The sequence below is a fragment of the Mustela lutreola genome, chromosome 4, assembly GCF_030435805.1.
Source record: "Mustela lutreola isolate mMusLut2 chromosome 4, mMusLut2.pri, whole genome shotgun sequence".
Lineage (NCBI taxonomy): Eukaryota > Metazoa > Chordata > Mammalia > Carnivora > Mustelidae > Mustela > Mustela lutreola.
In genome coordinates this window covers 31,735,407-31,760,673 of record NC_081293.1, presented here as the reverse complement: position 1 = coordinate 31,760,673, position 25,267 = coordinate 31,735,407, and the positions used below count along the sequence as shown (strand labels likewise).

At 38.4% G+C, this 25,267-nt stretch overlaps 1 protein-coding gene across 1 annotated transcript in view; it reads left to right on the top strand.

Moving 5' to 3' along the window:
• CC2D2B (coiled-coil and C2 domain containing 2B) overlaps positions 1 to 25,267 on the top strand; it is a 118,455-nt gene that overhangs the window by 64,304 nt on the left and 28,884 nt on the right. The window contains exons 22-25 of the mRNA XM_059169342.1: positions 1,028 to 1,198; positions 9,684 to 9,780; positions 10,570 to 10,679; positions 17,510 to 17,606. Coding sequence (XP_059025325.1) covers positions 1,028 to 1,198; positions 9,684 to 9,780; positions 10,570 to 10,679; positions 17,510 to 17,606 — 475 coding nt within the window. The remainder of the gene's footprint in view (positions 1 to 1,027; positions 1,199 to 9,683; positions 9,781 to 10,569; positions 10,680 to 17,509; positions 17,607 to 25,267) is intronic.

The following is a 25,267-nucleotide window of genomic DNA, read 5'->3' as shown; positions in this document are numbered from 1 at the left end:
TTAAAATATGAAATACAAAGCTTTAAGTTAATGCCTTCAAAATTCTCTTAAGTTCTCTGTTTTAATATTAAGTTATATGTCAGAGAATGCATTTACGAGGCATAAAGTGAAATATAGTGACTTAAAATATATTTGGTTCTTTTAAAATTGCATTTTGGATACAACTATATGATATGTATTTTCAGTTGCTTATTACTATTTTTCAATCCTCCCCTTATTAATAGTTTTTAGGGCAGGAAAGAAAAAGAGAAGAAATACCTTTGTCCCAAATTAGTTTTGCCCTAAGATTTTCCTGTTTTGGAACCATTCCTGGAAAAGCTGTTGCTGGTAGCTCCACATACTAAGCCTATAATCCCCCCCTTTATAACCCACAGGCAGCAGGTGAGGGAGGCTTTGGCTCAACTCAGTTCCCACACTGTTTATCTCTGAACCATAGGGGTAGGACCAGAAGTAGGGATGCCATGTTTCTGGGAACCTTCCCTGGGGCCACCTGCAGATTCCTAGTGTCACCAATACATTTTAATTGGTTTAGATGTGAAATCTATTGTATTTTATTTTCAGTTTTGGGGGGGAAATGAGTGTGACTGTAAAGCTGTACATAATTCCATGGATTTGTGTTGGCAGCTTGTATAACTAACTCCTGTTTCAGAGCCTGTAGAACAGTTGAGCATCAAATCACTTTTAGGAGAGTGATTTCTGAAAAATGAATAATGTTCTGAAAGAACATCATGTCTTTGTGGAATTCTGTCTCCATGCCCTTGTCTATTCTTGGACTGTGTACCCAAAGGGCACGAGGCAATCACAATCACATTTTCTCACAACATGAGAGTGAGCACAGCATCTCTTCTGTGCTCAGGAAGGTCCTTTCCTTGGGTTTAAGACAACTCTGTCTTTCCTCATCAAAGAAGAAAATACGGTTCAGAATAATGGCCTTATTTACAATAATTCACTTTAAAAATTGATGTCTTTTAAAACAAAGTTATCTTGTGCATATGCAGCTGATCATTTTTTTTTTTTTACTTTTTAGCCAGTTGACGCATGCAGTTTGTAAACTTGTTGAACGACGAAGACAGTTAAAGCCTCAGAGAAAAGAAAGGAAGAAAGTAGCAGCACAGACTATCTGTGACGGGGATATTAAGATTCTTGTCAGAATACTGCGGGCTTATAATATACCTACCAGGAACACAACAGGTACTAGGTAAGATAGTGTGCACCAATTTTAATAGTTGCAAAAGTTCTTTTCATAAATTTTAATTTCTTTTTGCAAAAAACCTATCTTAAATGTAAATTTCCATGCTGTCCTATGTGTGAAACTTTGTACTTTATTAATGTTCTGTATACAGAAATGGAATGAAAGTTGAAATCTTCACTTGGATAGTCATACTGTCATTACAATGTATTAAGAGTTTTGGGGGGTACCTGGGTGGCTCAGTCAGTTAAGCATCTGTCTTCGACTCAGGTCATGATCCCAGGGTCCCGCGATTGAGCCCCTGCATTGGGCTCCCTGCTCAGTGGGGTGTCTGCTTCTCCCTCTCCCTCTGCCTGCTGCTTTGCCTGCTTGTGTGTGCGCGCTCTCTCTCTCTCAAGTAAATAAATAAAAAATCTTTAAGAAAAAAAAGAGTTTTCAGAAGTTTGAGATGACCACAAAAACTATACCATGTATATTTTGGGGTGTCATATCATATAAATGCCTTTTATCCTTGTTCCCTATTGTGAGCACTTGTGACCCTGCTGTCACCACCTGCAACTACTGTCTGCCTCTGGCCCCTCTCAGTACTGCAGGTAGAACACAGGAGAGAGTAGGCTGCTTTGGGCTTGTTATTTTAGTTGACATCTGTGAAAACCAGATCTTACCTAGCTCTTCTGCAGGTACTACATGGATTTTATTTATGTTTCTTAAGTAGAGGGTATGTGGGGCCAAAATGGAGATCACTATTTAGTGGCCAAATTAAGGCATCATGAGTATTAAATGCTCATGTGTCCTGAATATTGAGTGTCTTCTGTATTTAGTCTCATGTATGAATCCTATATTATTGGTACTTAGAACCCAGGTATCTCAGGAATATTAAGTAGTCCCCCTCTATGTTTAGCACATAATGTGCTCTACTTGCTTCTTATGTTTACCACATCCCATGAAAAATATTTTGCTTACTAGATACTAATCTATAGTTAAAACCTCTTAAAAGTTTTTCCTATGTTTTATAAACAATCACCTTATTTATCTAATAGAATCGACGTTCTCAAAACAAATGCACATTCCAAAGTCTAACTTTTATAAAGTAAAGACATAATAAAATCACTACCATTTTCTATAATCATTAATTTGTAAAAGAAAGAATATTGTAACATCAAAAATAGAAAGTATATAAAAAAATAAAAAATAAAATAAAATTTAAAAATTAAAAAAATAAAAGAATCAGATGCTTAACCAACTGAGCCATTCAGGTGGGGCGCCTGGGTGGCTCAGTGGGTTAAAACCTCTGCCTTCGGCTCGGGTCATGATCCCAGGGTCCTGGGATTGAGCCCGGCATTGGGCTCTCTGCTCAGCGGGGAGCCTGCTTCCTCCTCTCTCTCTCTGCCTGCCTCTCTGCCTACTTGTGATCTCTGTCTGTCAAATAAATAAATAAAATATTAAAAAAATAAATTAAAAAAATAGAAAGTATATAATCTCAAAATATCACTTGTCATATTTTTCTCCTTTGCTGAGGACCAGTGAAACCACTGGTGATTATCAAATGTGTAGCTCTAACCACCTATGATAAGAAGATCCAAAGAAACTCTATAAAATTCAGGGTAACTGAATTATTTATCACCATGAACATAGGTAAAACCCTGCCCATTACCACCAAAACTAATGTTAAAATTATTTATTTAAAAATTGTTTTATTTAAATTCCATTTAGTTAACATATATTATTAGTTTCAGGGGTAGAATTTAGTGATTCATCAGTTGCATATAACACCCAGTGCTCATTACATCAGGTGCTGTCCTTAATGCTCATCACCCAGTTACCCACCCCTGCCAACCCCCCTAGCAATCCTCAGTTTGTCCCCTATAATTAAGAGTCTTTTGTGGTTTGCCTCCCTCTCTGTTTTTATTGTATTTTATTTTTCCTTCTATTCCCCTATGTTCATCTGTTTTCTTTCTTAAATTCCACATATGAGTGAAATCATATGATATTTGTCTTTCTCTGACTGACTTATTTCTCTTAGCATAAAACCCTCTAGTCCCATCCCCATCATTGCAAATGGGAGAATTTCATTCTTTTTGATGGCTGAGTAATATTCCATATATGTATATAGAATGTACATGCATATATATATATATATATAATATATATAATATTCCATATTATACACACACTACTTCTTTATTCATTCTTCTGTTGATAGACCTGAGGGCTCTTTCCATATTTTGACTGTTGTGGACACTGCTGCTATAGACATTGGGGTGCAGGTGCCCCTTCAGATCATTATTTTTGTATCCTTTGGATAAATACCTAGTAGTGCAATTGCTGGACTGTAGGGTAGCTCTATTTTTAAGTTTTTGAGGAGCCTCCATACTGTTTTCCAGAATGACTGCACCAGTTTGCATCCCTACCAACAGTGTAAGAAGGTTCCCCTTTCTCCACATTGCTGCCAACATCTGTTGTTTCCTGACTTGCCAATTTTTTTAAATTTATTTTTTATTTTCAGCATAATAGTATTCATTATTTTTGCACCACACCCAGTGCTCCATGCAATCCATGCCTTCTATAATACCCACCACCTGGTACCGTGACCTCCCACCCCCCACCCCTTCAAAACCCTCATATTGTTTTTCAGAGTCCATAGTCTCTCATGGTTCACCTCCCCTTCCAATTTCCCCCAACTCCATTCTCCTCTCTATCTCCCCATGTCCTCCATGCTATTTGTTATGCTCCACAAATAAGTGAAACCATACAATAATTGACTCTCTCTGCTTGACTTATTTCACTCAGCATAATCTCTTCCAGTCCCGTCCATGTTGCTACAAAAGTTGGGTATTCATCCTTTCTGATGGAGGCATAATACTCCATAGTGTATATGGACCACATCTTCCTTATCCATTTGTCCATTGAAGGGCATCTTGGTTCTTTCCACAGTTTGGAGACCATGGCCATTGCTGCTATAAACATTGGGGTACAGATGGCCCTTCTTTTCACTACATCTGTATCTTTGGGGTAAATACCCAGTAGTGCAGTGGCAGGGTCATAGGGAAGTTCTATTTTTATTTTCTTGAGGAATCTCCACACTGTTCTCCAAAGAGGCTGCACCAACTTGCATTCCCACCAACAGTGGAAGAGGGTTCCCTTTTCTTCACATCCCCTCCAACACATGTTGTCTCCTGACTTGCCAATTTTAGCCATTGTGACTGGTGTGAGGTGGTATCTCATTGTTGTTTTGATTTGTATTTTCCTGATAATGAGTGATGTTGAGCATTTTTTTCATGTATCTCTTGGCCATTTGTATGTCTTCTTTGGAGAAATCTCTATTCATGCCTTCTGCCTATTTCCTGACTGGATTATTTGTTTTTTGGGAGTTGAGTTTGGTAAGTTCTTTTTTTTTTTTTTTTTTTTAAGATTTTGTTTATTTGTTTGACAGAGAGAAACAGCGAGAGAGGGAACACAAGCAGGGGGAGTGGGAGAGGGAGAAGCAGGCTTCCCGCTGAGCCTGTGGGGCTCGATCCCAGGACCCTGGGATCATGACGAGCTGAAGGCTGATGCTTAACAACAAAGCCACGCAGGTGCCCCAAGTTTGATTAGTTCTTTATAGATTTTGGATACTAGCCCTTAACTGATATGTCATTTGCAAATATCTTCTCCTATTCTGTCAGTTGCATTTTAGTTTTGTTGATTGTTTCCTTTATTGTGCAAAAGCTTTTTATCCTGATAAAGTCCCAATAGCTCATTTCTGCTTTTGTTTCCTTTGCCTCTGGAGATGTGTCTAGTCAGGAGTTTCTGTGGCTGAGGTTAAAGAGGTTGCTGCCTATGTTCTTCTCTAGGATTTTGATAGATTCCTGTCTCACATTTAGGTCTTTTAATCCATTTTAATTTATTTTTGTATATGGTGTAAGAAAGTGGTCCAGTTTCATTCCTCTGCATGTGGCTGTCGAATTTTCCCAACACCATTTATTGAAGAGACTGTCTTTTTCCCATTGAATATTCTTTCCTGCTTGGTCAAATATTAGTTGACCATAGAGTTATGGGTCCACTTCTGGGTTCTCTATTCTGTTCCATGTGTCTGCTTTTGTGCCAGTACTGTACTACCTTAGTGATTACAGCTTTGTAATAGACCTTGATGTCCAGAATTGTGAAATCTCCAGCTTTTGTTTTCTTTTTCAAGTTTACTTTGGCTAGTCAGGGTCGTTTCTTGTCCCATACAAATTTTAGGATCGTTTATTCCAACTCTGTGGAAAATGCTGATGGTATTTTGGTTGGGATTGCTTTAAATGTGTAGATTGCTTTGGGTAGCATAGACATTTTAATAATATTTGTTCTTCCAGTTCATGAACATGGTATATTTTTCCATTTATCTATGTATTCCTCAATTTCTTTCATAAATGTTCTATAGTTTTGAGAGAACAGATCCTTTACATATTTGGTTAGGTTTATTCCTAGGTATCATATGGTTTTTGATGCAATTGTAAATGGGATCAATTCCTTGATTTCTCATTCTACTGCTTCATTATTAGTGTATAGAAATGCAACAGACTTCTTTGTGTTGATTTTATATCCTGTGACTCTGCTGGATTCCTGTTACCAGTTCTAGCAATTTTTTAGTGGAGTCTTTGGGTTCTCTACATAAAGTATCATGTCATTGTGAAGAGTGAAAGTTTGACTTCTTCTTTGACAGTTTGGATGCCTTTATTTCTTTTTGTTTTCTGATTGCTGAGGCCAGGATTTCCAGTCCTGTGTTGAACAACAGGACATCCCTCTTGTGTTCCTGACCTTAGGGGAAAAGTTCTCAGTTTTTCCCTATTGAGGATGGTATTTGCTATGGGTCTTTTGTATATGGCTTTTATGATGTTGAGGTGTGTTCCCTCTATCCCTTCATGGTGGAGGATTTTTATCAAGAAAGTATGTTATAGGGGTGCCTGGGTGACTCAGTGGGTTGGGCCTCTACCTTTGGCTCGGGTCATGGTCTTGGGGTCCTGGGATCGAGTCCTGCATCAGTCTCTCTGCTCAGCAGGGGGCCTGCTCCCCCGCCCTCCGCCCTGCCTGCCTCTCTGTCTACTTGTGATCTCTCTCTCTCTCTGTCTAATAAATAGATAAAATCTTATAAAAAAAAAAAAAAAGGATATTTTGTCAAATACTTTCCCTGCATCTATTAAGAGGATTGTGTTGGGGACACCTAGGTAGCTCAGTGGGGTAAGCCTCTGCCTTCAGCTCAGGTCATGATCTTAGTGTCCTGGGATTGAGCCCCGCATCAGGCTCTCTGCTCAGCAGGGAGCCTGCTTACCCCTTTCTCTGCTTGCCTCTCTGCCTACTTGTGATCTCTCTCTCTGTCAGATAAATAAATAAAATATTTTTTAAAAAAAGAGGATTGTATGGTTCTTATCCTTTTATTCATGTGGTATATCACATTGACTGATTTGTGGATGTTGAACCAACCTTGCAGCCCAGGAATAAATCCCATTTAGCTGTGGTGAATAATCCTCTTAATGTACTGTTGGATCCAATTAACTGGTATCTTGTTGAGAATTTTTGCATCCATGTTCATCAGGGATATTGTTTTGTAATTCTCCTTTTTAGTAGGGTCTTTGTCTGGTGTTGGGATCAAAGTAAGGCTGGCTTCATAGAGTGAGTTTGGAAGTTTTCCTTCCATTTCTATCTTTCTATGAAGATAGCAAGAGGTATTAATTGTTTTTAAAATGTTTGGTAGAATTGCCCTGGGAAGCCATTGGGCCCTGGACTCTTTTTTTTTTTAAGATTTTATTTATTTATTTGAGAGAGAGAGAATGCACACAAGCAGGGGGGAGGACAGAGGGAGAGGCAGGCTCCCTACTGAACAGGAGCCTGACGTGGGACTCGATCCCAGGACCCTGAGAGCATGACCTGAGCTGAAGGCAGACACTTAATGACTGAGCTACCAAGGCATCCCTGGGCCCTGTACTCTTATTGGAAGGTTTTTGATTGCTGATTCAATGTCTTTGCTAGTTATGGGTCTGCTCAGGTTTTCTATTTTTTCCTGTTTCAGTTTTGGTCATTGATGTGTTTCTAGGAATTTATCCATTTCTTCCAGATTGCCTAATTTGTTGGCATGTAATTACTTATAATATTCAAAGATTTTGAACTATTGTGTTTTCATTTTCATTTGCTTCCATGTATTTTTAAAATTCTTTAATTTCCTGGTTGACCCATTCATTCTTTAGTAGAACGTTCTTTAACCTCCATGTATTTGTGGTCTTTCCAAGTGTTTTCTTGTGGCTTACTTCAAGTTTCATAGCATTTGGTCTAAAAATATGCATAGTATGATCTCAATCTTTTTGTTCTAGCTGAATCCTCATTTGTGACCTATTGTGATCTATTCTGGAGAATGTTCCATGTGTATTCAAAAAGCATGTGTAATCTGCTGCTTTAGGATGAAATGCTCTGAATATACATGGTAAGTCCATCTGGTCTAGTGTGTCATTCAAAACCCTTGTTTGCTGTTGATCTTCCACTTAGATGATCTGTCCATTGCTCTGAGTGTGGTGTTAAAGTCCCCTACTATTATTGTATTATTATCAATGCATTTCCTTAAGTTTGTTATTAATTTGTTTATATATTTGGCTGCTCCCAAGTTAGGGGCATAAATATTTACATTTATTAGATCTTCTTGTTGGATAGACCCCTTTATTATGATACTCATCAGATATATTATGATTCTTCATCTCTTATTACAGTCTTTGCTTTAAATTCTAGTTTGTCTTATATAAGGATGGCTACTTCAGCTTTCTTTACACGTCCTTTAGCATGATAAATGGTTCTTTACCCCCATCACTTTCAATCTGGAGGTGCTGGATCTAAACTGAGTGTCTTGTAAGCAGGATATTGATGGATCTTGTTTTTTAATCCATTCTGATACTCTGTATCTTCTGATTGGAGCATTTAGCCCACTTACATTCAGAGTAATTATTGAAAAATATGAACAACAAAACCTAGATTCTGGGTGTGTTTTGGTCTGCTTATTAAAAGAAACTAGATCCCAAAATAAGAAAGAGTAAAATAAAGTGCAATGAAAGGAAACAAAAAATAAGAAATATAAAGTATATATAAAAATAAAAATTAAAAAGAATTCAAAAAAATAAGATAACTGAATAAATAAAATAAAAAATTAAAGAATAAAAGTACAAAAGGTGCTAGATACTATTTTCTCCTAGAGCTGATGCTTTGCAGCTGTCTATGATCACTGAACTTGGTTCGAATGAGTTGTTTCTTCTGGTCTTCTGGCGGAAGGGCCTGCAGCCTAATTCTCAGGTGGACTTGCCCCAGTGGAAGTGTGCCCTAGGGGGCAGCGAGGCAGGGCTTGGTGTAAGTGGCTCTGGACTCAACTCCACTAGGTGGCGCTGTTTTGTTCCCTGAGGGCTTTCAGCACTGATGAGTGGAATGAATATAGTGGCTCCTCTATCTCTAGCCCTGAAGCTGAAATTTCATGTCCCCGACTCTTCAGTGAGCCCTCGCAATAAATAAGTCAGTCACACTTATTTCCCTGGTTTATTTTCTTTTCTTTTTTTTTAAAAGATTTTATTTATTTATTTGACAGACAGATCACAAGTAGGCAGAGAAGCAGGCAGAGAGAGGAGGAAGCAAGCTCCCTGCTGAGCAGAGAGCTGGATGTGGGGCTCCATCCCCCCACCCTGGGATCATGACCGGAGCTAAAGGCAGAGGCTTTAACCCACTGAGCCACCCAGGCACCCCAGTTTCCCTGGTTTCTGTCAGAATTCTGTGTTCACCTTGCCTGTGTCCAAGGTTTTTTAAATTCAGGCATGCGACTGAGTTTCAAAACCAAATTTTAGGGAGTCCTGTGGGGCACACCCAAGCTCTTCTTCCCAGGGAGTGTCTCACCACGCTTCTGCCTTTTATTGGACCCCCCACCCCCCGGAAAGTGGTCCCAGGACCATGCAGCAGTTCTCAGTTTATGGCTAGACAGAGCAGAAAGCTGGCATCTACACTTGGTGTTCTCAGCCAGCTTCTGTGCTCCTATGCCTGGGAACAGTGCATCACTTAGATACCACCCATTTTTCTTGTGTCCCAGGGGATCCTCAAAACATGGTGTCACACTTTGGATTCTGCCCAACTTCACCATCCGAGCACCTTTAAGCCAGGAACAGCCTCCACTGTAGCAGACTTCTAAAACTTCCGATTTTGCACTCTGCTGCTTATACTACTTCGCAGTAGCCTCCTCAAGCACGCCCCTTCCCCACCGCCATATCCTCAGTCAGCTCTATCACACCAGAGTCAAGCCTCCGCACTGCCTACCTTCCAAAAGGGGGTCGCTTTTCTACTTGTAGACTTGCAGTCCAGTTGATTTCTCAGCTGCTCAGAATGATTCCATAGCTATCTAGTTGTATTCAAGGGATGAAACAAACTTAGGGTGCCCGTACTCCTCTTCTGCCATCTTAATTCTTCCTCTCTGTTAAAATCATTTGAAGTGTATAACTATATATTATTGTTCCTGAAGAGCCTTGGATCTGCCTACCTATTTGAAATCATCAATATCTCGCCTCAGACATAAAGAAACAATCAAATCAGTAGCTTCAGATGAGATCTTAAATGAGGTAGGTATTTAACACTTGTATGAAGTGCAAATTTGATTATGTTTGCCCTGAATTGCAACTGACTCCTAATTGGTCTCTCCATCTCTACTGTCTTAAGCTTCCAGCTGATTTTCTATTACACAATGAAGGCACTCTTCATAAGATGTAATTCTAATCAATTTATTCCCTGCTCCCCTGTTCTCAGGGCCTATAGAATTAGGTACAAGCTCTTTTAGAATGCCTACAAAAATCTATGATGATCTGGCCCTTACCTACCAATCAGCCACATCTCCTTCCTCCCCAAGACAGTATCATATCATACCACTACTTCTAAAAGGTCTCTTTAGCTTTCCTTTGCCTGGAATGGCCTCTACGCAGCTCCATAGTATTGGCCACATGAAACTTACTACTTAATGTTTCAAAGCTCAAGGTCAATGAATGTTTTCTCTGTGAAATTCTTCTTGTCCTTACTCCAGAAAATTAATTATTGGCTCTCCTGTGTAACTATTATACCTTGAATATATTTCTTTTATTTTTCACATTTGCAATTATTTGTTTACCTGTTTATTTTCCCCTGATAGACTATAAAGTCCTAAAGGAAAGTTCCATTTATCCTTCAATCCTATAATAGTATCTGGTATTGAATAGGACCAATAAATGTTTATTAAATGAGTGAACGAATAATAGCTGTTAGATAAAGTAAGCCATCCAGTTGTCAGCGAGTAAACAAGTAATTTCCTGGCCTTCTCCCTTTCATCAACTACATAAAAATAGTGCAGAAATCTAGTCAGTATTTATTGTGTATTTCAGGATACTGTACAACCTTTCGTGGAAGTTTCTTTTCAACACACTGTATACCAAACCAGTACTGCAAGTGGATCTCACCCATGCTGGAATGAAGAAATTAAAGTAGATTTTATGTAGGTTGGAATCTATTTTTCCTTGGCTTCTAAAAAAGAACAATAACAAAACTGTTTTCTTGAGCCATTGCTTGAAAAATAACAATTGAGATAAGCTTTATTTTTTAAGTTTTAAATTATGAAATTCTTCTTACATAGGTATTGATATATATATGTTATATATATATGCATATATAATATATAGGCAAATGTAAGTTCTGTGGAAAAGTAATAAATGAATACCTGTGAATCTACCATCCAGCTTAAAAAAATATAATATTACTATTACCTTTGAAGGCCAGTACCTAGTTGTTATGAAGCCAGTACCTAACTGTATTCCCTTACTTTGCCCCTATAGGTAGCAACCACTAATTTGTGTTTAACATTCCCTCTCTTTATGATTTTATATCATAAGTATTATCCCTATCCATTTATTATTCACTTGTGGATGTGTCAACTTTATATGAATTGAATCATCCTTTGCAATCTGGTTTGTTTACTCTTAATTATTTTGAGAGATTCATTTGTAACTTTCCTCCCTCCCATCCTTCCTCCCTTCTCATTTCTTTCCTACTTTCCTGCTTTTCTCCCTTCTTTCTCTTCTTCTTTTATTTTCACTCCCTTCTGCTGCACTAAAATGCCATAAATTTTTATACTTTTTCCTGTTAATATCTGTTTGGCTTATTTTAATCTTTCGTTATTGCAAATAATGTTGCTCTGAACATTCTTGTACTTGTCTTCTGGAGCAAACATGCAAGAGTTTGTTTTTAAGACAGCAGGTCTCAAACTTTTTTTGTGCATTAGAATCACTTATATGGCTTCTGAAAATATCGCTGGGCCCACCGTCATAGTTTCTAATTCAGTAGGTCTGGTAGATCTTGATAATCCCTTTTCTCACAAGTTCCCAGGTGTTACTGATGCTACTTAGTTGGAGATATTTTGAGAACCTCCGCTCTAGGATGTGTTCAGGAGTAGAACTGCTAGGTTATAATTGAATTCAGCTTCAACTTTACTAGGTAATCCCAAACTGTTTTTTAATGATTGTACCAATGTACACTCCCAACACAATATATATTATGCCATATCTTCAATAATATTTTGTATTTGTAAATTATTTTTTCTAATATTATAGATCTAAAATGATATTCTCATTGTGGTTTAATTTACTTTCCCTGATTTCTAATGAGATTGAGTTTTTTCCCACTTAAAAAATTTTATTTATTATTTATTATTTATTATTCACTTGTGGATGTGTCAACTTTATATGAACTTTATTTTTTAGAACAGTTTTGGGCTCACAGTAAATTGAGTAGAAAGTACAGAGAGTTCTTACATATACTTTTTTCACAATACACACACAGCCTCCCTCAGCATCAGTGTGGTATGTTTGTTAAAATCCACGAACCAATGTTGATGCATCATTATCAACCATTACTTCAGAGTTCCCTCTCATGTCATGTATTTTATGGGTTTTGACAAATACATAATGACATATACCCACCACTAATACCATATAGCATAGTTTAACTACCTAAAAGTATTCTCTGCTTCATCTATTTATCCCTTCATCCTTCCCTTGGGACCTGGCAACCACTGATGCTTTTACTGTCTCCATGATTTTCCCTTTTCCAGAATATCATCACATTAATCATGGTTCTCCAGAGAAAAGAATCAATAGGGTGTGTGTGTGTGTGTGTGTGCACAAGCACACGCACTTGTATCTTTGTGTCTTTGTCTTTCTCTCTCTTATCCTTTATAATATGGGTAGGCCTCATCTAATCAGTTGAAGGCTTAATGGAAAAAAGACTTAACCTCCCTCCTGGGAAGACTTGAATAGCAACTCTTCCCTGGGCTTCCAGCCTGCTGTTATACCCTGCAGATTTTTGGACTTGGCTACCTCACAATCAAGTGAGCCAGTACTACAGAGGATAATTTGCTTTACTCAACACTATTCATTTTTTGTTAACTTGGAAAGAACACTTAACATGGTATCTCCCCTATGAACAGATTTTAAAGTATGCAGTATATTATAGTTAACTATAGGTACAATGTTGTACAGCTGACCCCTAGAGCTTATTCATCTTTCTTAACTGAAACTTTATGCCTATTGGTGAGAAACTCCCCATTTCCCTTTTCCCAGCTCCTGGCAACCAATTTTCCACTCTTTGATTTTATGAATTTAACTAATTTAGATGTTTTGTGAAAGTGGAATTATGCAGTATTTGTCTTTCTGTGACTGGTTTATTGGTTTATTTCACTTTAGCATAATGTCCTCAAGGTTCATCTGTATTATCAAGTACTGTAGAATTTTCTTATTTTCTAAGGGTAAATAGTATTTATTTCATTGTATCTTTATCCATTCATCTGTCAACAGACATTTAGGATGTTTCCATCTTGACTATTTTTTTTTTACCTTTTTAAAAATTTCAAATTTCTTTTCAGTGTTCCAGAATTCATTGTTTATGTACCACAGTCAGTGCTCCATGCAATACATGCCCTCCATAATACCCACCACCAGGCTCACCCAACCACCCAATCCCCTCCCCTCCAAAACCCTCAGTTTGTTTCTCAGCATCCACAGTCTCTCATGGTTCATCTCCCCCTCCAATTTCCCACAACTCTCTTTTCCTCTCCATCTCCCCATGTCCTCCATGTTATTCCTTATGCTCCACAAATAAGTGAAACCATATGATAATTGACTCTCTCTGCTTGACGTATTTCACTCAGCATAATCTCTAACAGTCCCATCCATGTTGATACAAAAGTTGGGTATTCATCCTTTCTGATGGAGGCATAACACTCCATTGTATATATGGACCATATCTTCTTTATCCATTCATCTATTGAAGCGCATCTTGGTTCTTTCCACAGTTTGGTGAATATATGGTCCTGCAGTTGCTCCATTCTTAATTTCTTAAGGAATCTCCACACTGTTTTCCAAAGTGGCTGCACCAACTTGCATTGCCACCAACAGTGTAAGAGGGTTCCCCTTTCTCCACATCCTCTTCAACACATGTTGTTTATTGTCTTGTTAATTTTGGCCATTCTAACTGGTGTAAGGTGGTATCTCAATGCGGTTTTTATTTCAATCTCCCTGATGACTAGTGATGATGAACATTTTTCATGTGTCTGTTAACCATTGTATGTCTTCTTTGGAGAAGTGTCTGTTCATGTCTTCTGCCCATTTTTTAAAAAAGATTTTATTTATTTATTTGACAGACAAAGATCACAAATAGAGGCAGAGAGAGAGAGAGAGAGAGAGAGGAGGAAGCAGGCTCCACGCTGAGCAGAGACCCCAATGCGGTGTTTGATCCCAGGACCCTGGGATCATGACCTGAGCTGAAGGCAGAGGCTTTAACCCACTGAGCCATCCAGGTGCCTTTCTGCCCATTTTTTGATGCAATTATCTGTTTTGTGTGTGTTGAGTTTGAGGAGTTCTTTATAGATCTTGGGTATTAGTCCTTTGTCTCTATTGGCATTTGCAAATATCTTCTCCCATTCAATGGGTTGCCTCTTTGTTTTGTTGACTGTTTCCTTTGCTGTGCAGAAGATTTTGATCTTGATGAAGCCCCAAAAGTTCATTTTCACTTTTGTTTCCTTTGCTTTTGGAGGTATATCTTGAAAGAAGTTGCTGTGGCCGATGTTGAGGAGGTTACTGCTTATGGTCTCCTCTAGGGTTCTGATGGATTCCTGCCTCACATTGAGGTCTTTTATCCATTTCTAGTTTATCTTTGTGTATGGTGTAAGAGAATGCTCGAGTTTCATTCTTCCATCTTGACTATTGTGAATAGTGTTACAAATGAACATAGGAATGCTAGCATCTCTTTCAGATCCTGATTGAATTCTTTGGATAGATTCCCAGAAATGAGATTGCCAAATCAGATGGTAAATCTGTTTTTAATTTTTTGAGGAACCTCCATACTGTTTTTCATAGCAGCTGCACTATTTTGCATTCCTGCCAACAGTGTGCAGTTCCAGTTTCCAAATCTTTTAATACTGTTCATCTTTTCTTTTTTTCTTTTTTTTTTTTTTTTTTTTTGGTAATAGTCATTCTGATGGGTATGAGGTGATACCTCACTGTTGTTTTGAGCTGCCTTTCCCTGATTATTAGAAAGCATTTTATTATTAGTTAGCAATTATTGAGCATTTAAAAAAATATTTTATTAAGTAATCTCTGCACCCAACATAGGGTTCAAACTTACAACCCCTGAGATCAAGAGTTGTGTGCTCTACTGACTGAGCCAGCCAGGTGCCCCCAAGCATATTTTCAAATACATGTCAGTCATTGTAGATCTTCTTTGGGAAATGTCTATTCAAGTTTCAGTATATTTTAAAAACTGGGTTGTTAACATTTTTACTATTGAGTTGTATGAGTTCCTCGTATATTTTGGAGATTAGCCCTTTATAATATATATGGTTTCCAAAAATTTTCTCTCTTCTATAGGCTGCCTTTTCACTCTATTGATTGTTTGCTGTGCAGAAGATTTAGAGTTTGATAAGTTCTACTTGTTTATTTTACTTTTGTTGCCCATGCTTTGGTGACAAATCTGCAGAATGAAATCTTTGCCACAACACATCCCATAAAGCTTTTTCCTTGTGTTTTCTTCTAGGAGCTTTATAGTTTCGAATCTTACCTACATTTCAAGTCTTTAATATATTTTGAATTGATTTTTGTGTATGGTCTAAAATAAGGGTCAATTTGATTATTTTTCCATGTTGGTAGTTCTACTGACACCATTTCTTGAAGAGACTATTCCTTCAACATTGTGTATGCTTGACATCCTTGTCAAAGACCAGTTGTCCTGATGTAGATGCAGGGATTTATATCTGGACTCTCTTTTCTATATCATTGGTTTATATGTCTTATCTTTGTGCCAGTATCATCCTATTTCAATTATTGTAGCTGCGTAATATATTTTGAAATCAGGAAGTTGGATGCCTCCAGCTTTGTTCTTCTTTCTCAAGATTTATATTTGATACAAAAGCTATATAAGTAGGCTTTTGTTATTGGAAATAAAAATATGTTGATCAAGACAAATTTGAAACCTAAAACCTAATATTGTTCTCCAAACTCAATTAGCCATTTTCTAAGTATATTTAGCTCTCCCTGGAGTAAAAGAATTTAAAGAACTGTCAACTACATCCATTATCAAAGTCCTTTCTCTGGTCCTGGTGCCCTCTCCCCCTTCTCTTGTCAGCCTTGTTCAGCTCTCTCAAGTTCTGCAGATCATGAGGTTCCTATTTGCATTATTGTTTGATGGTGTCTCTGTATTAAATAAATGGATTTAGGAGAACACACAGTAGTCAATAAGATAAATAAACTTATAAGTGAACTAAAGAGAGAAACTTTGGACTCTGAAAAACAATCTGAAGGTTTTGAAGGGGCAAGGGGTGGGAAGGTGGGGGAACCAGGTGGTAGGTATTAGAGAAGGCACAGATTGCATGGAACACTGGGTGTGGTGCAAAAAACAATGACTACTGTTACACTGAAAAGAAATTAAAAAAAAAAAGTGAACTAAAGAGAAGGAGGCTATAGAGTATTTGCATTCTTGCAGTTATAGCAGCAAGATACACCAAGAACACATTTAGAGTATAATCAAGTAGATCAGAGGTTTCAGCTAAGACACACCATTCAGTTACACTTTTGGTTTTCTGAGATATAAGAGCTCTATTCCCTTCTCCATGTGATGTTTTAGTGAATAAAAACCACGTGCAAATGGCATAGAGAATAATAGTAAACAGTATATAGTAATTAGCCTTGTGAGCTCTACTTTGGAGGAGAAATTGTGGTGAAATTTGAATAAGGTTTTAGAAGAATATAAAGTGCAAGACAATGCAGGACTTGAGTGATTTAAGGGACATACTGAGTTGACACACTCAAAAATGTCTGGAGGATGACAGTTGTCATTCCTCCTGCCAGCATAGTGTTGTAAATGTTCATTGCCTCTTCTGTCCTGTCTTAAGGCTTTGCAACATGAAAGGGAACTCTTGAAGAGCAGGGTATGGAAGTCAGTTTATCACTTGAAAATATAAGGAAAATTCAACTTAAAATTGTTCTCTAATATCAGCTAATATTTTTTCATTGTAACTGAAAGTTATGCAAACTTTTGGAGATCCCTTGCAATAGTTGCTTCCTTAGCAGCAAGCTTCAGTAAGTAATATCAATGGCAGATGGTATAGTGAAAAGAGCCTGGCCTTTCAAGTCAGCTGGAACTGAGTTCACATACAAGCTTTGTCATTTGCTGGTGGCATTACCTTAAGCAAGTTATTTAACTTCTCTTAGTTGTTAGAAGTTTGATCAAGTTTCGAGTTTCCATGCACAAGCTGGAGCTAAGAGTGAAGGAAGCTACCTCCAAAAATGTGTCCAATCAAATAAGCCATCAACAGACAGCTTGCACAATGCATTCCACTATCCCAATTTCTAGTTGGAGAAAATAAATATGGGAAAGAGAATAAGTGCTGTAGTTAAACAGTTGTATCTCTTAGCTGAGAGCAAAAGAACAGTTTAACTATATATGGGAGCTAGCAGAAAGTAGCAGAGTTTAAGGTTTTTGGAAAGTCTTAATACACCATACTTTGGATGCTTTGTTTGCAATGAATGGCTATAGTGGAAGTCTTTCTGCTTGAATTTAAGTATTCTTATTTTTCATGCAAATTACCTTAAGAGAGAGACAAGATAAATTACAAAGCGCATACTGTCTTTAATGAAAGATAACAGTCATCTGCAAAACACATAGCTTTTTCTTAGCTTATACTTTATAAAAGTAAAGAACAAGTAATTTTATGGCTCTTTATGTATAATGCTCTCATAAAATGAATTAAGCATTTACATATGTTTTTCTTATTTACAGCTCACCTGGACATGATTATAGCTTCTCAAGCTTATCTAAAATAAAAGATAATATATATATCAACATCTTTGATGAAATGATTATTGAAAAACATGAGGTAAATTAGAATAATTATAATACTGTTGAACTGATTCTGCAGTCAAACTGAATGAAATCTAGTAACATATTTGTAAATTTGCTTTTAGAGGCAATGTCTATTTCCAGCATTTTCTAAAAAGGGTTTGGGGTAACATGAAATAAAATCAGACATATGGCAAGTCAGTTAAAAAATAACAGAGATCATAAACCACATATAGGAGGAGAAGGGGTAAATATACCAGGAATTTGGGAGAAGCTGGTTTCTGCATTTAAACATAACATTTGAGGGTGAGCTTCCTGGTAGCCAAGATAAATGAAACAAAATGAAAATGAGTTATATATTTCTCACTGTCTGATCAGAGAAAATACACCAGTTCTGCTGAAGATACCAAATTATTCATAGGATTAAAACCCAGTTCTCATCAATCAGATTTTGTTTATTTTTTTAAAAGATTTTATTTGTCTCTTTGAGAGAGAGGGAGCACATATGTGTGCATGCACATGAACAGGGTGAAGTAGAGAGAGAGAGGGGATCCCAAGAAGAAAACATGAGGGGGACGGGGGAGAAGAGGGAGAAGGATAAACACACCCCCAATGAGTAAGGAGCCTGATGTAGGGACCCCAAGATCCTGACATAAGCAAAAACAGACGCTTAACCATCTGAGCCATCCAGACACCCCTTTTCAATCAAATTTTTTTAAAATTACTGAATGTCTTCCTCGAAGATCCGTGAAAGCTCATAACAATGCTTAGTGCAAGCTTTCAAATAAATGTTAGCTTCCCTCCTACTAAGCTTGGCAGCAGAAGTATAAAGATGCAGATCCATTATAGAGGTATTATAGAGTCCCTCTTTGGGACTCTGATTCCATGCTCTAATATAAATGCCCATCAAATCCTATGGCAATTAGTTGAAGGAGGAACTAATTCTGTCTGGGGGGATTGGGGATCAGAGGGAGAGAAATTGAATGAGACCTTCAGGAATGGTTCAGGAATAAGACTTCTCTAAGAACTACTAAGAGACATAATGTCAAGGTCTTCCAGTTTAATTTTCCAGGAGATGCAGACATACATTCTTATTAAAACATTTTCTATCGGGGGAGGAGTCAAGATGGCGGAGAAGTAGCAGGCCGAGACTACTTCAGCTAGCTGGAGATCAGCTAGATAGCTTACCTAAAGATTGCAAACACCTGAAAATCCATCGGCAGATCGTAGAGAAGAAGAACAGCAATTCTGGAAACAGAAAACAACCACTTTCTGAAAGGTAGGACCGGCGGAGAAGTGAATCCAAAGCGACGGGAAGATAGACCCCGGGGGGAGGGGCCGGCTCCCGGCAAGCGGCGGAGCAACCGCGCACAAAATCAGGACTTTTAAAAGTCTGTTCTGCTGAGGGACATCGCTCCAGAGGCTACCCGGGGCAAAGCCCACACGGGGTCAGCGTGGCCTCAGGTCCCGCAGGGTCACAGAAGGATCGGGGTTGTCTGAGTGACGCAGAGCTTGCGGGTATTGGAACGGGAAAGCCAGCTGCAGAGACAGAGCCGACAGTAAGCTTGCAGCTCGGGGTGACCTTGAACCGGTCGCAGGCTCGGTGAGCTCGGAGCGCGGCCGGAGGTCAGGCAGACGGGAGTAACTGGGCGCGGTTCTCTGAGCGCGCACTGAGGAGACCAGGAGGCCGCCATTTGTATTCTCGTCCTCCGGAACTCTACAGAAAGCGCTTAGGGAAAAAAAGCTCCTGAAAGCAAACCCAAGCGGATTACTCACCCCGGCCCCGGGTAAGGGCGGTGCAATTCCGCCTGGGGCAAAGACACTTGAGAATCACTACAACAGGCCCCTCCCCCAGAAGATCAACAAGAAATCCAGCCGAGACCAAGTTCACCTACCAAAGAGTGCGGTTTCAATACCAAGGAGAGCAGCAGAATTCTAGAGGAGGAGAAAGCAAAGCACGGAACTCATGGCTTTTGCCCTGTGATTTTTTTTAGTCTTGCGGTTAATTTAATTTTTTTCTTTTTCATTTTTTGTTTTTTTTTCTCGCCTTCGGGTAAATTTTTTTTTTTAACTGTTACCTTTTTCTTTTTTAACGATTTTTTACTAGTTTATCTAACACATATATTTTTTCTTTTTTATATTTTTCTTAGGTGTTTTCTTTTTTTTTTAATTCTTTTCTTTTTTTTTTTCTTTCTTTTTCTTTTTTTTTTTCTTCCTTTTTGAACCTCTTTTTATCCCCTTTCTCCCCCCTCACGATTTGGGATCTCTTCTAATTTGGTTAAAGCATATTTTCCTGGGGTTGTTGCCACCCTTTTAGTATTTTACTTGCCCCCTCACATACTCTTCTCTGGACAAAATGACAAGACGGAAAAATTCAACACACAAAAAAGAACAAGAGGCAGTACCGAAGGCTAGGGACCTAATCAATACAGACATTGGTAATATGTCAGATCTAGAGTTCAGAATGACAATTCTCAAGGTTCTAGCCGGGCTCGAAAAAGGCATGGAAGATATTAGAGAAACCCTCTCGAGAGATATAAAAGCCCTTTCTGGAGAAATAAAAGAACTAAAATCTAACCAAGTTGAAATCAAAAAAGCTATTAATGAGGTGCAATCAAAAATGGAGGCTCTCACTGCTAGGATAAATGAGGCAGAAGAAAGAATTAGTGATATAGAAGACCAAATGACAGAGAATAAAGAAGCTGAGCAAAAGAGGGACAAACAGATACTGGACCACGAGGGGAGAATTCGAGAGATAAGTGACACCATAAGACAAAACAACATTAGAATAATTGGGATTCCAGAAGAAGAAGAAAGAGAGAGGGGAGCAGAAGGTATACTAGAGAGAATTATTGGGGAGAATTTCCCCAATATGGCAAAGGGAACAAGCATCAAAATTCAGGAGGTTCAGAGAACACCCCTCAAAATCAATAAGAATAGGCCCACACCCCGTCACCTAATAGTAAAATTTACAAATCTCAGTGACAAAGAGAAAATCCTGAAAGCAGCCCGGGAAAAGAAGTCTGTAACATACAATGGTAAAAATATTAGATTGGCAGCTGACTTATCCACAGAGACCTGGCAGGCCAGAAAGAGCTGGCATGATATTTTCAGAGCACTAAATGAGAAAAACATGCAGCCCAGAATACTATATCCAGCTAGGCTATCATTGAAAATAGAAGGAGAGATTAAAAGCTTTCAGGACAAACAACAACTGAAAGAATTTGCAAACACCAAACCAGCTCTACAGGAAATCTTGACAGGGATCCTCTAAGCAAAGAGAGAGCCTACAAGTGGTAGATCAGAAAGGAACAGAGACCATATACAGTAACAGTCACCTTACAGGCAAAACAATGGCACTAAATTCATATCTCTCAATAGTTACCCTGAATGTTAATGGGCTAAAGGCCCCTGTCAAAAGACACAGGGTATCAGAATGGATAAAAAAACAAAACCCATCTATATGTTGCCTCCAAGAAACTCATTTTAAACCCGAAGACACCTCCAGATTTAAAGTGAGGGGGTGGAAAAGAATTTACCATGCTAATGGACATCAGAAGAAAGCAGGAGTGGCAATCCTTATATCAGATCAATTAGATTTTAAGCCAAAGACTATAATAAGACATGAGGAAGGACACTATATCATACTCAAAGGGTCTGTCCAACAAGAAGATTTAACAATTTTAAATATCTATGCCCCCAACGTGGGAGCAGCCAACTATATAAACCAATTAATAACAAAATCAAACACATCAACAATAATACAATAATAGTAGGGGACTTTAACACTCCCCTCACTGAAATGGACAGATCATCCAAGCAAAAGATCAGCAAGGAAATAAAGGCCTTAAACGACACACTGGACCAGATGGACATCACAGATATATTCAGAACATTTCATCCCAAAGCAACAGAATACACATTCTTCTCTAGTGCACATGGAACATTCTCCAGAATAGATCACATCCTGGGTCCTAAATCAGGACTCAACCGGTATCAAAAGATTGGGATCATTCCCTGCATATTTTCAGACCACAATGCTCTAAAGCTAGAACTCAACCACAAAAGGAAGTTTGAAAAGAACCAAAATACATGGAGACTAAACAGTATCCTTCTAAAGAATGAATGGGTCAACCGGGAAATTAAAGAATTGAAAAAAATCATGGAAACAAATGATAATGAAAATACAACGGTTCAAAATCTGTGGGACACAACAAAGGCAGTCCTGAGAGGAAAATATATAGCGGTACAAGCCTTTCTCAAGAAACTAAGAAAGGTCTCAGGTACACAATCTAACCCTACACCTAAAGGAGCTGGAGAAAGAACAAGAAAGAAACCCTAAGCCTAGCAGGAGAAGAGAAATCATAAAGATCAGAGCAGAAATCAATGAAATAGAAACCAAAAAAACAATAGAACAAATCAACGAAACTAGGAGCTGGTTCTTTGAAAGAATTAATAAAATTGATAAACCCCTGGCCAGACTTATCAAAAAGAAAAGAGAAAGGACCCAAATAAATAAAATCATGAATGAAAGAGGAGAGATCACAACTAACACCAAAGAAATACAAACTATTATAAGAACATACTATGAGCAACTCTATGGCAATAAATTTGACAATCTGGAAGAAATGGATGCATTCCTAGAAACATATAAACTACCACAACTGAACCAGGAAGAAATAGAAAGCCTGAACAGACCCATAACCAGTAAGGAGATTGAAACAGTCATTAAAAATCTCCAAACAAACAAAAGCCCAGGGCCAGACGGCTTCCCGGGGGAATTCTACCAAACATTTAAAGAAGAACTAATTCCTATTCTCCTAAAACTGCTCCAAAAAATAGAAATGGAAGGAAAACTTCCAAACTCATTTTATGAGGCCAGCATCACCTTGATCCCAAAACCAGACAAGGATCCCACCAAAAAAGAGAGCTATAGACCAATATCCTTGATGAACACAGATGCGAAAATACTCAACAAAATACTAGCCAATAGGATTCAACAGTACATTAAAAAGATTATTCACCACGACCAAGTGGGATTTATTCCAGGGCTGCAAGGTTGGTTCAACATCCGCAAATCAGTCAATGTGATACAACACATCAATAAAAGTAAGAACAAGAACCATATGATACTCTCAATAGATGCTGAAAAAGCATTTGACAAAGTACAGCATCCCTTCCTGATCAAAACTCTTCAAAGTGTAGGGATAGAGGGCACATACCTCAATATCATCAAAGCCATCTATGAAAAACCCACCGCAAATATTCTCAATGGAGAAAAACTGAAAGCTTTTCCACTAAGGTCAGGAACACGGCAGGGAATGTCCATTATCACCACTGCTATTCAACATAGTACTAGAGGTCCTAGCCTCAGCAATCAGACAACAAAAGGAAATTAAAGGCATCCAAATCGGCAAAGAAGAAGTCAAATTATCACTCTTCGCAGATGATATGATACTATATGTGGAAAACCCAAAAGACTCCACTCCAAAACTGCTAGAACTTATACAGGAATTCAGTAAAGTGTCAGGATATAAAATCAATGCACAGAAATCAGTTGCATTTCTCTACACCAACAGCAAGACAGAAGAAAGGGAAATTAAGGAGTCAATCCCATTTACAATTGCACCCAAAACCATAAGATACCTAGGAATAAACCTAACCAAAGAGACACAGAATCTATACTCAGAAAACTATAAAGAACTCATGAAAGAAATTGAGGAAGACACAAAGAAATGGAAAAATGTTCCATGCTCCTGGATTGGAAGAATAAATATTGTGAAAATGTCTATGCTACCTAAAGCAATCTACACATTTAATGCAATTCCTATCAAAGTACCATCCATCTTTTTCAAAGAAATGGAACAAATAATTCTAAAATTTATATGGAACCAGAAAAGACCTCGAATAGCTAAAGGGATATTGAAAAAGAAAGCCAACGTTGGTGGCATCACAATCCCGGACTTCAAGCTCTATTACAAAGCTGTCATCATCAAGACAGCATGGTACTGGCACAAAAACACAATGGAACAGAATAGAGAGCCCAGAAATAGACTCTCAACTCTATGGTCAACTAATCTTCGACAAAGCAGGAAAGAATGTCCAATGGAAAAAAGACAGCCTCTTCAATAAATGGTGCTGGGAAAATTGGACAGCCACATGCAGAAAAATGAAATTGGACTATTTCCTTACACCACACACAAAAATAGACTCAAAATGGATGAAGGACCTCAATGTGCGAAAGGAATCCATCAAAATCCTTGAGGAGAACACAGGCAGCAACCTCTTTGACCTCATCCGCAGCAACATCTTCCTAGGAACAACGCCAAAGGCAAGGGAAGCAAGGGCAAAAATGAACTATTGGGATTTCATCAAGATCAAAAGCTTTTGCACAGCAAAGGAAACAGTTCACAAAATCAAAAGACAACTGACAGAATGGGAGAAGATATTTGCAAACGACATATCAGATAAAGGACTAGTGTCCAGAATCTATAAAGAACTTAGCAAACTCAACACCCAAAGAACAAATAATCCAATCAAGAAATGGGCAGAGGACATGAACAGACATTTCTGCAAAGAAGACATCCAGATGGCCAACAGACACATGAAAAAGTGCTCCATATCACTCGGCATCAGGGAAATACAAATCAAAACCACAATGCGATATCACCTCACACCAGTCAGAATGGCTAAAATCAACAAGTCAGGAAATGACAGATGCTGGCGAGGATGCGGAGAAAGGGGAACCCTCCTACACTGTTGGTGGGAATGCAAGCTGGTGCAACCTCTCTGGAAAACAGCATGGAGGTTCCTCAAAATGTTGAAAATAGAACTGCCCTATGACCCAGCAATTGCACTATTGGGCATTTACCCTAAAGATACAAACGTAGTGATCCAAAGGGGCACGTGTACTCGAATGTTTATAGCAGCAATGTCCACAATAGCCAAACTATGGAAAGAACCTAGATGTCCATCAACAGATGAATGGATCAAGAAGATGTGGTATATATACACAATGGAATACTATGCAGCCATCAAAAGAAATGAAATCTTGCCATTTGCGACAACATGGATGGAACTAGAGCATATCATGCTTAGCGAAATAAGTCAAGCGGAGAAAGACAACTATCATATGATCTCCCTGATATGAGGAAGTGGTGATGCAACATGGGGGCTTAAGTGGGTACGAGAAGAATAAATGAAAGAAGATGGGATTGGGAGGGAGACAAACCATAAGTGACTCTTAATCTCACAAAACAAACTGAGGGTTGCTGGGGGGAGGGGGTTTGGGAGAAGGGGGTGGTATTATGGATATTGGGGAGGGTATGTGTTTTGGTGAGTGCTGTGAAGTGTGTAAACCTGGTGATTCAGAGACCTGTACCTCTGGGGATAAAAATATATGTTTATAAAAAATAAAAAATTATATTAAAAAAAAACATTTTCTATCAATTCTTCATAAAGGCTGAAGGTAAAAATATTGAGGTGTAATTTGGTGATGGCTATTTTTTTTTTTTAAGATTTCATTTATTTGGGACACCTGGGTGGCTCAGTTTGTTGAGCGGCTGCCTTCGGCTCAGGTCATGATCCCAGCATCCTGGGATCGAGTCCCACATCAGGCTCCTTGTTCTGTAGGGAGCCTGCTTCTCCCTCTGCCACTCTGTCTGCCTGTACTCGCTCGTTCTCTCTCTCTCTCTCTGA